The 14,605-nt window shown below is 54.3% G+C and overlaps 1 protein-coding gene across 2 annotated transcripts in view; it reads left to right on the top strand.

The window, feature by feature from the left end:
- Positions 1-13,844, top strand: part of SMOC1 (SPARC related modular calcium binding 1) — a 139,565-nt gene extending 125,721 nt beyond the window's left edge. For both annotated transcript variants that reach the window (XM_045564796.1, XM_045564788.1), the window contains exons 11-12: positions 6,393-6,637; positions 11,867-13,844. In XM_045564796.1, the coding sequence (XP_045420752.1) occupies positions 6,393-6,637; positions 11,867-11,880 (259 nt within the window). In that variant the 3' untranslated portion in view covers positions 11,881-13,844. The remainder of the gene's footprint in view (positions 1-6,392; positions 6,638-11,866) is intronic.
- Positions 13,845-14,605: the final 761 nt, after the last annotated feature.

Genomic DNA, 14,605 nt, shown 5'->3' with positions numbered 1-14,605 from the left:
GTGCCAGCCGCTCCTTCAGTCTGGAATTTGATTCCCCATCTATCTTCCCATGACTGGCCCTGCTTGTTCATTTAATTGTCACCTTCTCAGATACCGCCCAATCTAGAGGACCTGCCTGTTCACCCTCTGCCTCAGCACCCCTTTTGGACTCCACTATCTGAAATTTTGCCGGCTTATTTATGTATTTTCTGTCTCCCCCCAACCAATGAGAATCTAATTTCTATCAGAGAAGAAGCACTTCTGTCTTCTTCTCTGCTGTATTCCTAGAACTTAGAATAGTGCCTGGCACATAGTAGGTGCTCAGTAATGTGTTAAATGAATAAACAGCTAGAAGCCTGGATGGACAGAGGGGTGGATCCCTGTCTGACATAGAGAGGAATATCTTGATAAGGCGTCTTTCTGGCACACATCAGAGGATCTAATCATTCTACCCTTTACTGCAACACTAAGTAGCAGGCAGATCCAGCCACCAAGTTTAGGTGCTTCTTTGTAACCAGGGCCCTATGCAACCTGGCTGGGCCCCCGGGAACTTGGGGTGCTGTGTGTGGACAGACCCTGGCCAGTCACCCCTCTCGTATGAGGGAGGAGCAGAGGCATGGGGCAGCTGGAGATTGGGTGGCATGTCTGAAACAAGGCTGATGAAGAGAATTAGGAAATCCAGGCTTCCTGGGTTTTGGCCTTGGCTTTGGAATTCAGAGTTGAGGCTACAAGCATGAAGTTAAGAGAGCCTCATCCGATCCCTCCGGTATGCTCTCAGGGTCTGGCAATTAAAGCCGGACATCAGCTGAGGCCAGTGGGAAACAGTCCCACTTGGGGGCGGTGGGGAAAAGGGACAGGGAGGATGTTTGGGCAGTGCAGAAAAGAAAGTGTCTCCCCGCAATCTACCACCTGTCGGGCATGGATATTTTGGGTTTGCACCAACTCTCATGTCTCACCCCCTGCCCTCTAGTGTAAGCTCCATGCTGGGTTCTGGGGACATCTGAGGAAAAGGGCACAGTCCCTGGCCTGGAGGAGAGATATAGATCCATGTGACCACACTGCAAAGTCAGCGTGATAGTAGAGGCTGATAAAGTGCTGCAGGGACTCAGGGGAGGCAGGGTGGGTGAGGGCAGGCTTTACATAGTGGGTGACACTTCTCCTACAAATGGGAAAATGTCCCAACCTGGGTGGACCAGTGGTAAGCATCTCCAGCAGAGGGGCCACATGGGTAGTGAGGTGTGGTGGGAGGGTGTGTGGAGGGACTTACAAGAAGTAGTGTGGGTTAAGGTGGAGAGCCAGGCTGGGGGCAGGCCGGAGATGAGGCTGCAGAGCCCAGGTGGTGCTGAGCCTCCTGAGTCCTGCCAGGCCTGCACTTCTGAAGACTCATCCTGACGGTGCTATGGAAGCGGGATTGGAGGGAGCAAGATGGGGCAGGAAGGTTACAGCAATTGTCAGCGTGACAGGTGACGAGAGTGTGGGCTGTGGGGAAGGGGTGATTTGCTGTTCTGTAACGAAATCAATGGGATTTCAAGACTTGTTAGCTGCAGGAAGTAGAAGAGAGGGAGGCATCTACTCTTTTTTTTTTTTGGCCTTTTAGCCTGATTTGGTAGCGAAAGCAGTGCTGTCCAGATCTAAAAACAGGCAAAGTAGAATGGGGTGTCCATGGAAGCATCTATAGCAAGATGCATGGGAGGGGCACTCTGCAAGTATCGTTGGGTGGTAGCCATTCTTAGTGCACGTTTGTTGGCTGAGTCAGTTATCCCCTTGGTCCCTCCTGCCAGGGCTCCGGGGACAGTGCTCCCCCTTAGATCAGCCCTCCCATGGCATCCATGAGCATTTGTCACTCCCAAAGGAAGATTTCTGAGATCCCAGCCGGCAGAGTCTTCCAGAGCAGGAAAACCCTCTCCTGGCTCCACCCTGCCCCAGGGAAAGTCAGCTTTGAGGGGAGGTGGGATGGACTGGGTGAGCCTCGTGGCCCTTCCCGTGGTCCCCCAAAGAAAGACCATCTGTGCTGTGGCTTCACCCTTCCTGCCCAGTGCGGTTGCCCATTGATGGCTTTGCAAGGAAGGGGCTGGAATGTGGCTGAGTTGGTATTTCCCAGCCCCACCCGCACAGCTGGCGGGGCCTGGACCCAGCTCCAGATGGGGCCCAGTTGGTCTGCTTGGCTTGGCTGGTGCCTCCAGGCCGTCCCGCTTTACCTTCTCTAAAACTGCTGAGGACAGCAGAACCGGGGCCCAGATCTTGGCCGCACCAGGTTTCCCTGTGGTAAACGGGGCTGGCTCTCCAGCTGCGCGTTGCAGCCAAGGCCTGGCAGGGCTGAGGCTGCAGAAGCAAAACTGAAAGTGCTGCAGGAGGAGGGTGGCCCATGCCTCCTCTAAAACTGGGAGAAGACTCACTGGGGCCAGTTCAGGGAGGGACCTGGCTTTAGTGGCTTTCCTCATCCCTGGAGGCGAGAGGCAATAGGACAGCCACTAAGACAGCCCAGAGGCAGGGCAGACACCAATGCTGTATGGAACCACGGTCTTCCGAAACCTGGAATTTGGTACCACTTGAATGTGTCTTTTCACACCATGTCCAAGGAAACTTGGATATTCTACCTTTTAGCAGAAGTAGAACTTCAGCCATGGAGAAGTCCCAGCCAGTGCTAGTGCAGTGATCCTAAGAGCCCTGGCTCCCTCTAGGTTAGGGTCCCCAGCTCTTGCCTGGTGAGCAGTGTTGAATATGGCAGTCCTGACATCTCCAGTGGGATAAATGTGTGCACGTGTGGGAGAGACTGGGAGCTGGAGGAGAAGGTGCAAGAGCTAGAGGGACCAGTGGGTGTGGCTTTGTGATCAGGGTGTAAACGGTAGGAAGTTATGATGAAAAGGAATCTAGCAGACTGCTTGAGAGAGTCCCTGAAACTCAGGGGGAGGCTTTCCTGCCCCATGCCCACCCAGCACTGCCCTGGGAAAGATGTCAGCAGAGGCCTCTAGTGTCTTCTTCTACACACATGTCCTGCTGGGTTGGCTGTGCCAGGACTCCTGCTGGGTCTCAGCTTCGACCAGAGCTGGTGCAAAGCACAGGGAGTGCCCTGTTGCTAAGCCAGAAACTCGATTTACAGAGTTTTAAATCAGATGCCTTCAGTAGTTTTCTTTATTCTATTTTGTTTTGTTGGAAATATGGAAACCACCTCAAGCATCCACTGTCTTTTGTCTCACTCCTTCTTCTAGAAGCATCATGCCTAAATATTCTTCTGGGGCTATGGCTAAAGTCTTCTAGAACAATGGTTCTTTACCTGAGTCCCTGGACTTTGAATGGGCTTTAGGAAGCCCATTAGTCCCCTAAAATCTGCAGCCTTCTGTGTGTATGTGCATTTTCCTAGAGAGAGGGCCTGTCCCTTTGTTTAGGTTCTCAGATGGGTCCGCGGGGGAGCATGTGCGGATCACCTATGGCTTACTCAGGTGAACTAGGTCCAGCTAATTTGTCTCGAGCACCCGTCTTGTACAGAGCTAAGAAGTTCTTGCTCTAAATGTACTTGGAGTTTGGCCTGGCCAAGGTGTTGAGTTCCAAAGCGTGACCACAGTGCTCCCCAGCTTCGCAGGTAGAGCTGGGCTGTGTTACCTGGAGCGGGGGTGGGGGGCACATTCTGGAGCAGGTAGAGCTGGGCTGTGTTACCTGGAGTGGGGGTGGGGGGCACATTCTGGAGGTCAAGGGAGTTGAGAAGCAGAGTCTCAAGTTAGCTGGGAAGGAAGGAGGATGGGGGCAGGACCCTCCAGCCCACAGAGCAGGCTGTCGGTGGTGGCAGTGTTACAGGGCACTGTGTGGAGGGGCTTGGAGGACCCCTCGCAAGGAAGCGAGCCCGGTGCATCTCAGCCCAGGAGCTCACCTGGGAGTTGGGCACAGGGCTGGGGGTGGAGTGGAGAGGGGAGCCCCGCAGTTGGAAATCATAGGTGCTCTGCACTGTGAGGTCCTCATGGGAGCGAGGAGAGCAGGAACACGGTTCTTCTTGACGTGGAGACAGCAGGACAGGAGGGTCAAAATAGAGGGAGGGACAAGGACGGAGCCAGATGATGATCACTCTCTGGCATGGAAGGAAACTCAGAGGTTGTAAAGTCGGGAAGAAGAACTGCTTCTTGCTGCAAAATAGCCCAAAGGAAGGTGGGGGGAGCTCTATCAATGGAGGTGCTGAAAGCCGGACAGGCGGGAGCCCCAGGAACACATGCTGGAGGGAGCGAGCCTCCCCTGGCAGCGCCTCTGGGTGGGATGACCTCATCCCTTCCCGTCTCTGCGACTGAGGCTTTATTATTCCAGCCTCTAGGTAGACATTACGCTATGCGGAGCCTAAAGGTTAAAGGAAGAGCTGGGGAGCCTTGGGGCTGTCACGGCTCCCTGGAGGGAGGGGCTGAGAGGGGAGGTCGCCGGTGGTCCCCCCCAAGCCTGGGTCAGAGCCTCTGGTGGGAGAGCAGAGTGACTTCCTCGGGTTCCCCGTCTCTGTGTCCTCCCTGGTGTTTAGGAAAAGGCGGGGGCAGGCAGGGCACTCCCGTCCTGCACCATGAGCATCCCGAGAAGAATTTTCTGCTTGCCCACTCCATGCGCGCTGCAGGGGCGGTCTGGAGAGCCTTGAGAGCCAGTGTTGCTGGTGCACAGAGGGCGACTGAAACCACCAAAGCGCTGTGTGTGCTGGCAACGGCAAAGCTGAGCTCCGCAGTGAATACCTTCATGCCGTTTCAAAGACCTCCTGAGCTTGGTTTCCATGACAGACTAAGCAGATTTCCAAAGAATTAGAGGCAGTTGGCAGCTCTGCACGGCTCCCTCACACCTTCCGCCAGGTACTGCCTGATTCAGACCTGTCAGGATGAGGCCCCCCCTGGCGCATCCACTAATTGCGCCCTCCTGGAATCAGGCCAGGATGCTCGGGGCGACTGCCCCAGACAGAAATCCACCTAATTAGGAGTGGGCATATAACAGGGATGACTGGGTTTTTTTTTTTTTGCAAGGAAACATCTTTTTCCCTGAACTTTGAGGTCACTTGGGGAGTGGGAAGGGGAGGAAGTTTGCTGGCTTGTTCACAGGGGAGAGGTCAGAGATGGTCCCCTCCTTCTGGAAAACTTGACAAACCCTAGAGAAGAGAGGGTGGCACTGGCGAGTGCCTTGAATGTTTTCCTTACCAGGTATAGCTTCAGAATGTGCTGGCAGGCCCTAGAACCCTGGGATTTGAATGTGTGGGACTCCTAACTTCAACCTTATTCTCCTGCCCAAGGGGAGGTTGCCCAGGAATTTGAACACACCGGCCTAGACCACATTCACTCTGTGCCAAGCCCTGGGAACCCCTGGGGCTCTGTTCTTCTGGTCAGAGACTCCATTCAGTCCCTCTGGAATAGACCCATCACTGGCTTTCAGAATTGTAAATATTAGTTATCACCCTGATTCTGTTTTGGGAAAAGATAGGCCATACGTAAGTAAATAAAATGCGTGGGCAGGACATTGCGTACAATTACACACATAGACCTTGGTCTGGTAACTCGATGGTCACCACAGTGTGTGGGCTGTGTTAGACGTGGTCGTGACTGCACGTCTGGACACGAGGAAGTGCTCTTGGTCACTCTAGTCCAGTGTTTCTCAGCAGAACCAGCTGGGGGTGTTGGGTCACATGTGGTGTGTTCTGGGCCCACCCCAGACTCCTGACTGAAAACCTCGGGCTGGAAAGACTCACCCCTAGCAGGTCTGGGATTTGCCAACTCTAGAACTTCTGTCTGTGTCTGTCCCAGTCGCCCTCTTCTCTCAACTCCTAGTGCAGTTGGTGCCCGGCAGTGAGGGAGCACAGGAACTTTGCACTTCGCAAACTTCCTGCCCTCACAGTTGAGGCTCTGTCTCACAGAGACGGTGTGCAGCTTGGGGCCAGGGGTGCACCTCCCAGGGCACCCCTTCCCACAGCCGTGTCCAGCTGAGGGTGTATGTGTGTACGGGAAGAGCAGCTCGTGCACAGTGGGCAGTAGGCCAGGGGAAGGACAATTTGGATTCCAGGTGTGGTTTACTCGGGTGAATTAGATTGAGCCAGTTTGTCTCAAGCACCTATCCTGTGCAAGAACATTTCTGGTTGTGGTAGAGGGTGAGGCGTGCTCATGTAATAAGATCACCCACTTAGGGAGCCCTGAGAAAAGGATTGTCCAATCTTGAGGCCCAAGTTGGAGAGGATGGCACGATGCTGCCTGCCGCAGGCTGAGCCTCCCCGGGTGGACTTTAGCTGCGGGGAGCCGTTCCTACCTGGCTGCCGGCAGCCCAGCATGAGTGCCCTGGCATCCGACCACCTGGGGAGATTGGCAGTGGGGCGGCGGGATCTTGTGCAGGGCACATGAGGGAGTTTTATGGGCTGATGGTTCCTGCAAGATCCTGAGCAGTGTTGTGTGGGCTGGGGGTGTCTGTCCATGGCCCAGGTTCTCAGAGCCAGACCCCAGCCACACGCTGGAGGAGCGAGTGGTGCACTGGTACTTCAGCCAGCTGGACAGCAACAGCAGCAATGACATTAACAAGCGGGAGATGAAGCCCTTCAAACGCTACGTGAAGAAGAAAGCCAAGCCCAAGAAATGCGCCCGGCGTTTCACCGATTACTGTGACCTGAACAAGGACAAGGTCATTTCACTGCCCGAACTGAAGGGCTGCCTGGGTGTTAGCAAAGAAGGTGAGTGCCGTCTCCTGTGCTCTGGGCCTTTCGTTACTTGCCCTATCCAGGCACGGGGACCGAGGGCTCTCCCAGTAAATGAGATCCCGGGTGCTCATTTATTCAGCCACTGTTTACTGGGAGTGTTCTGGGCTTCATGCTGGATGCCTGATACAGTGGTGGCCTTGACTGATAAGGTCCCTATCCTGCCCAGGAGACAGATAGTAAATAAGCGTTCACATACACCGTGGTAAGTGCTGTGAGAATGTTGGTTAGTGTAGGCCAGGCTATGGTAACAAGTTTTATGGGCCAGTCCTGGAAATGACACACATCCCTTCTCGTATTTCGCTGGCTGAGGCTCAGTCACTTGACCACACCCAGCAGCAGGGAGGCTGGGAACCCAGGAAGTGAGGGGAACATGGCTTTTGGGGAACACTTAGTAATCTCTGTCGCAGCAGGACAAGCGCAGTTAATGCAGGAGCATATGTAGGGGCACCTAAGTCACTAAGGGACCGACGGCCTTGGAAACCTGTGTGCAGGGAGTGATGCCTAAACCAGGGCTCAGCAAACCGTGGCCTGCGAGCCCAATCTAGTCTCTGGCCTGTCTCTGCATGACCTGTGAGCTAATCATGATTTTTCCATTTTAAAAGGGCTGTAATTTTTTTTTTAAAAAAGAAGAATCTACAACAGGCCCCAAAAGCCTAAAATGTTTCCTATCTAGTCTTTTACAGATACATTTGCCAACCGTGTTCTAAACCAACACCCGAGGCATGAGTAGGAGGTAGCCAAGCAGAGAGGCCAGGGCAAGGGAGAGTGTTCTGAGCTGAGGCAGAGGAGGGGTGAAGCTCTGGAGGTGCAAACAGAGTTTTCAAGGAAGTCAAGGATGTCTGTTGTGTGATGAACGCATATTTTAAGGTGGCGTGAAGGTGGCAGGTGACAAGAAGCAAGCCATTCTTCTTCACAAGATTCTTGCTTCTCTCAATAGCACTTATCACGCTGTATTGTAATACACTTTTCTGATTCCTCCTGGAAGCCATGGACTCTGTCTTCTCAATTCCTAACCTCTAGCACAGTACATGGCAGCAGTTCCTTAAGTCCTTGTCAAATGAACAAATGAGTGAAGGAATGAGGGGTGAGGGGGTGCCCTTTGTGGTGATATCATGGAATACACTTGGAATCTGTGCTCATTTCGCAGAGTGCAGGCCGACGGCCAGTACTGGAAAGAGACCATGGCCCCCAGGCCTGCCAGGAGCACTCCCAGGCTGAGTGGGGATGGTCTGTACCGACCCTGCCCTCGGTCCCCTTCCTGTGCTGGTAGTTCTGGTCTACACACTACACAGAAGCCAGGGGAAGGCTGAGCGTGGTGACTTGGGGCCCAAAGAGCCCAGGGAGCTCTCCTAGCCTTCCTCTGCAGCCTTTCCAGGCGCTGGGTGTCTGCCAATCCCAGTGAACTGTAATGCGGCATTTAGGGACCACTGGTCAGCTGGATGTTCCTCCTCTACCCAGGCTCAGCTGGGGACAGGTTCTAGCTTAATTATCTTCACGGCTTTGCCCACAGAGGCCTCTAGAGTGCTTTGGAGCGCAACTGTCATGCGTGTTGGCTCCACACACCCTCCTAACCCTCCCACCCGAAAGGTGGGACTAGGGAGACCAGAGCTTTGGGACTACTCTTGACCCCTGAGCACCTGCCTGGCGGAAAGTCTGGCAGGAGTGCTGTGTCTCTGCATGTGTCATGTCTGTGGCATGTCTCTGCATGTGTCTGTATGTGCACGTCAGTGTGTGTCTCTGTAAGCACGCCTGAGTGTGCACCTGTGCATCTCTGTACATATGTGTGCATGAATTGTGCCTATGTCTACATGTCTCTGTGTGTCTCTGTATATGCACATCTGTGTGTCTCACATGCCTGAGTGTGCACCTGCCTGCATGTTTGTGTGTGGACGCATGGTCTGTGCATATGCACATGTGTGCATGTCTGTCCATGCCTTTAAGCATGCCTGTGTATACATGTGCATATCTGACATATGTGTACATGTGTCTGTGTGCATGTGATGGAGAGGAGAGTCAGGTGTAGAGAAAGGAGGAGGAGGGCACGTAGGATTGACCGACAGGGTAGGGTGAGGGAGTCTATGCAGACTTAAGGCCCGCGGGGAGATGGAGCAGGATCATTCTCTCCCCACTCTCCATCTCCACACTCACCGCGCATGCACTGCCCAAGGCCCGTGGTCCCTTACAGCCAGAGGGCTCCGTAGGCCCTTAGTCCATTTTGCAGTTGAGGAGTCTAGACTGGCCTGGAGAGGAGCAGAGTTTGCTCAAGGTTACACGTGAGGCAGCACCATTGCTTGCGCTGGGCTCAGCCTCAGGTTTCCTAGGCCAGACTGCTGTCCCCTCCATGAGTGTTTGAAGGCGTCACCTTGTGTGAGCAGGCCAGTCTTACTTGCCTGACGAAGCCAAGGGAGGTGGCGGAGCAGACCCGGCCTAGGGCGGTGTGAGCAGGGAGAGAGGCTGCTGGAGGCAGGGCACCGGCAGCATCCTGAGCGGGGAAGCCCACGGCGTCCAGGCCCGCGGCGCCTGCAGCAGCACAGGCTGCTACTCAGAGGCCTAGGAGTGGTGAGGGAACCACCATCCAGCTGCAGGTGCGGCTGGAGGTGAGAGTGGAGCCCCTGACGTCAGACAGCCCCAGCTTTTAGTCCCAGCTCTGCCATCTTTGGCAAGTTACCTAAATTCTCTCGGCCTCAGTTTCCTCATTTGCAAAATTGGGATGATAGCATGTGCCTCATAGATTCGGTGTGAAGGTTTAACAAGATAACACGTGAAGAACTTCGCAGGGGGACACAGCCGGGGCTGGAGGCATCACTGGCAGCCTGCTCTGTCCCTCTGCTCTGGGGGAGGCAGAAAAACCACCTGGGTGGATGGTGCGTGGTCGCCCCAGGGGACGGAGCCAACATTGGTCATCCGGTATCGTGTGGTGCCCTCTGGTGGGCTGAGAGGGGCTTGCACACACGGTGGGGGCAGAAGCGGGGTCAGGGGAGGATTTGGAGCTTTGGGATGAATATAGTTTCATCCCAAAGGGGACTGAGGGATTGAATTTTTGGAAATGTCACATGAACACAGATATTTTTACCAACCAGACTCCTCTCTGGGGAGCTCAATTCTCTTCACAGCATGAAAAGACCAGACATTCTGAGAGCTGGGGCCTCTTTTATAAGTGGCCTTTCACAATTTATAAAGCACCTTCATCGGGATTATTGTCACCATCTTCTGAGGCAGGCAGAGTGGGGACTGCTGCCTCCAGTTCTCAGAAATGCCAGCTCTTCCTTTAAATTGTCTGGGGATGCCACTTGCCCCGGGGTCAGGCTGTTTGTCTCCCCTGGGCTCCCTGGTGGTCTAGAGTGTGGTCCTGCAGGCAGAGAACCGGGTCTGAATTCTCTTCACCGCATGAAAGCTGTGTAGGATGCTGGGGAGGTTATTTGACATCGCCAAGCCTCAGTCTCATCATCATAAAGTGGGGATAACTTTGTCACTATCATATAAAGTTGCTCTGAGGAGTAAGTGACAGCACTTAGGTAAAGGACTGGCACAGGACCTCTACAAAAGAGAGCTGGTTGCTGCTGGCTGCATGTGTCGCTCCAGTCTCAGCTTGGTGGCAGGACTGCTGTAGGCCTCTCTCTAGATCCTTCTGTTCAGCACAGAGAGAAGCAGCTGTCGGAGGGAGCAGAGGGAAGATGGGATTTGGAGCCAGCAGCCTGGTTCTGCTACTTCCCACCTGGCTGCCTTGGGCTTGTCACTCTCTGAGTTTGTGCCCTCGTCTGTAAGATCAGATATACCAACATCCACCCTGTGTTCTGTCTTTCCTTCTCAGGTCTTAAGGAATGTTAGCATAATCAGGGGGACACTGAGCTGTGGGTCACGTGACCAACAGGTGGGCCTGGGTTCCGCAGCACCGTGTGCTCTGCAAAGCCCTTCTGCTCCTCCATGAGGCGGTGGGTCCTCAGGCGATTCGGTGACGGAGGCGGAGTGGAAGCAGCGCGGCTGTGGTCCCAACCCCCAGCCTGCAGACCGACCCAGAGCTTTTGGGTGTGTGTGCAGTCACGTGGCCCTAAGGGGCCCAGGGGCCGGCCCAGCTCTCGCACTTGCCCCCCACCTCCCTGCACCTCCCTGGGGAGATCGGGGCCCTGCGGGAGCCGGCACAGCCAGTCTCAGAACTGCTCGGCACCCCGTGGGCAGGAGTGGACCTTGTGTAAGTCATTTATCTGCCTCGAGCCTCTACTTCCAGATATGTCAAGTGAAGGTGCTGGACTCAGTGGTGGCTAAGATTCCTTCCACCTCTGGCATTCTGTAACTTGGAAAACCAAGATCCAGGAAGGTCCTGCAAGTGTCCATCAGCACAAAAGCCCTTCTTAGCAAACAGCTAAGGGGACTTCAAAGAGGTACCCAGCAGGGGCTTGACCTTATGAGAAAGGGACTCTGTTTAAAGTGTTGGCCAGTAAAGGGCTCGCTTGGGCAGAACACGGCCACGGACACCCACAGAACAGGAAGCGTGGCCACGCAACTTCTGGCTCTTTCCCAAGTCCACTCTTCATTCTGGAGGTCAGAGGGGACAGGGACCCAGGTATGGGAGAAGCTCTGCTAATTCTCTGGGTCAAGGCCACCTGAGCGTCACATGTTCCTGTTAGTTGCAGGCAGTAGCCTTGGCAGCTTCCCCCAGCAAAATCAAGTAGGTATAAACCCACTCAGTACGTTGCCTTGTTTCTGAGCTCCCCTGTTTTCTCTGCGGCCCCCCAATGAAGCTTTGTGGTGTCGCAGGGGTGAAGGGATTGGCTGGGTAACTCCGGCTCCCATTTCCAAGATTTTTTTGATGAGGATACAAGAGAAAGATTGGGTTAGTGCTAAGAAGATTCTGCTGTACCCACTGGTAAACCAATGTCTGCTGTCTCTGCCCCAGCCCCAGGTTAAAGGCTGGCCTCTGGGAGTAGTGCGATTTGTGCAGTGCGCGTACCCCCAACCTGTGCTCACTAGTGAAGCCTAGTCCTCTGGGATGCCATGCTTATTTCACTTGCTATAGTGGTGCCTCGTGGCGGCAAAGGACAGGCTGGTAAAGTGTGCTTATCTGCAAGTCTAGGCCACCTGCGCCCCACAGCTGACAGCAGGTGGAAAGGCTACTCTTGTGGGGAGATCGATACATATAGTTGGATTTCTCATGGACCCAACGCTAACTTCTTGCTTTTGCACTCTCCTCCCCACTCTCAACAGGGCGCCTCATCTAAGGAGCAGAAAGTCCCAGGGCAGGTGGAGAGTCCAGGGGAGCAGGACGGACCGTCAGACACCCAGCCTTCAGCGTCGCCCACGGCCCAGCCACGCCCCGTGTAACATAAGCGGTGCCCACCATGTTTGCACTTTTAATGACTCTTAACTTGCGTGTTTTGTTTTTGGTTTCATTTTTAAACACCAATATCTAATACCACAGTGGGAAAAGGAAAGGGAAGAAAGACTGGTTATTCTCTCTCTTATTGTAAGTTTTTGATCTGCTACTGACAACGTTTAGGTTTTTTGGGGGGGGGGAGGGAGAGTGTCGTTGGGGCTGAGAAGAAAGAGATTTATATACTGTATATAAATATATTTGTAAATTGTATAGTTCTTTTGTACAGGCATTGGCATTGCTGTCTGTTTATTCCTCCCCTCTCCTTGCTGTGGGCTGTGGGCACTCTGGACACAGGGTCCAGCTTTCTAGAACCCAGGGCTCCATCCCCAGCCTACATGGATTCTGTCTGGAGACTGACACCTGTGTGTATATAGAGGGGAGCCCTGCGGTTATATTGCGGACTCCATCAGTTCTTTTTTGGTGGGAGGAGTATGCCACCTCATGCCATTTGTTGTCAACGTTGGCAAGTCACATGGCCTTGTCCAAGGAGACTGGGTTGGGAGAGGCGAGGAGTCCCGGTTTGTGAGTAGCAGTATAGGCACCAGCCTGGCTTGGCCCGAGTGTTCCTGCTGTCCTGACCCCTGGGGGCCCCGGGCCTCTGGGCGCACCAGTATCTTAGTGACCTTCTGGACAGATTATCCACAAAGGGTCTGCTTAGATCAGTTTAAACATTTCCATCCGTGTTTGGCATCTACTCTGTGTAAAGCATGGCGGGGGGTGGAGGCAAAGCAGAAAAAGACACACAGCAGGGCTTTTGTTGTCGTTGTTGTTAAGTAGATGTTTCATATGACAGCAGTGGAGGGAAGAGGACAGACAGCCTGCACTGGGGGTGCAGTGCCAACAGGACAGCTTGGAGGCTCTGGGGACATGGCTGTCTCAGTGCAGGGCATCACGGGCCTGAGGGCAGGACGGGTCGGTCCCCTTGTTGGTAACACTACAGTTGTTTGTTCTTTTTTTATTATCCAATGCTGAGATTCTTTCTGTTCCCTTAAATTTTCTTTTGGGCTTCCAGCCTTTGGGCCAATTCTAGAAGTAACACTGATCTTGGGTCTCCTCCTGCTGCCTCCCCTAGCAGGGCAAGGGTACCACGCCAGCTGTGGGGACACCCAGGCCCAGCTTTCCACCGGCGTCTTGCCAGGATTCCAGTGTGGGCTGCCCAGCCTTTGGGTCAGATGCGCAGCTTCCTTTGCCCAGGTGATGTGTCCACTCGGGCGGCCTTCAGACAGGGTAGCAGTGACCCTTAGCGCCCCTTGCCATGAGCAGCCGTGGTGGCAGTGAGGGAGGTCAGGTAGCCTGCACCAGTGCCCTCATCTGATTGCTCTTGGAAACCTGGCCTCATCTTGTTTCCTATCCCAGTATGCCCGCACGTGCGTCCACCTTGGCAGGCTGGGTGTCCCATTCCGGGGCTGGAAGGCACTGGCAGGGTGAGCGCTGCCCCGTGGGAGGAGCACGGCCCTGCGGGGCATGATCTGATGGGGTGCTGGGCCAGGAGAAAGTCCTAGAGGTTGTCTCAGAGATGACTGGCGGCCCCATCCCACGTGGTAAGGTGGAAAGGAAGCCCTCTCCCGTTACCCCCGACCAGAAAACGCAGCGTGGATGGACCTTGCGGGAGACTCCAGCCCCATTTCTGGCCTGGAGGGGGCATGAGCGCGTGGAGAAGGCGCCCGCTTGTAGAAGTCCAGAATCTTCCATAGGCATCTTGTCTCTCACACGTGTGTGGGCTGTGTGGTGTGGTTTTCGTTTGTGAGGGAGGGAGGGAAACTATTTGTAGCTTGTTTTATAAAAAATAAAAATGGGTAAACCTTGGCAGCTGTTGCCTCTTTCTTTGGGTGGCTTCCTCTGCTGAAGTCTTCATTTCCTAGAAGGTTTAGTCCTTTTCCCTCTGCAGTTAATGATGTAGCTGGCAGGGCACCCAGCGGTGGCCACCAGGTGGTACCCACTGTGAGCTCTGTGATTCTTCCTCCTCCCTCCACCCACACACCTGCCCCATGGGGTGCCCCTCCCCCATTCCCTCCCTCTCAAACCGTCGCTGGAATGTAGGGAATGTTGCTGGCAGAGCTTTGGGGACAGGGCTGGGGGAAGCCCATTCCATGGCTGCAGGCTGGAGTGGGTGCATTGGCCCTAATGCAGATCACAAGACCCCGGGCTAGGATGCAGCTGTAGGTGGGGAGCAGACCCCCAGCAGGCTTCATGCAATTCTGTGCCCCGGTTTTGTCGGGTCCATATTTTGTCTGGCTGAGGCTGCTGGTCTGGTTTGCAGAGCTGGAGGACTTTGGGACTGGGATTGGCCGCAGGGGTGGGGGCTCTAGATTTTCCCCAGTGTGACTGGCCTCTTTCCCTTTTGCCCACTCTCTGCACACAGCTGTTCCTGGAAATGACCTCCTTGATCACCCATTTGAGAACCTCCAGATTCCTTTTGCCACAGTCTGTCCCTTTGTCCTTTGCAGGTGAATAGAAGATAATTCCCCTTGCAAAACTCTCTTCCAACCTTTTCTTTAGCTAAGCTTTCCTGGGAAAAGGTCTAAGCCCTTGAATGTGGCCACATGGGCCCCTTTCTCATGGCTTCAGAA

This window comes from Lemur catta, chromosome 1 (assembly GCF_020740605.2).
Source record: "Lemur catta isolate mLemCat1 chromosome 1, mLemCat1.pri, whole genome shotgun sequence".
In the NCBI taxonomy this organism is placed as follows: Eukaryota; Metazoa; Chordata; class Mammalia; order Primates; family Lemuridae; genus Lemur; species Lemur catta.
Note: the sequence above shows the minus strand (reverse complement) of the source record. Positions and strands in the feature narration are given on the sequence as shown.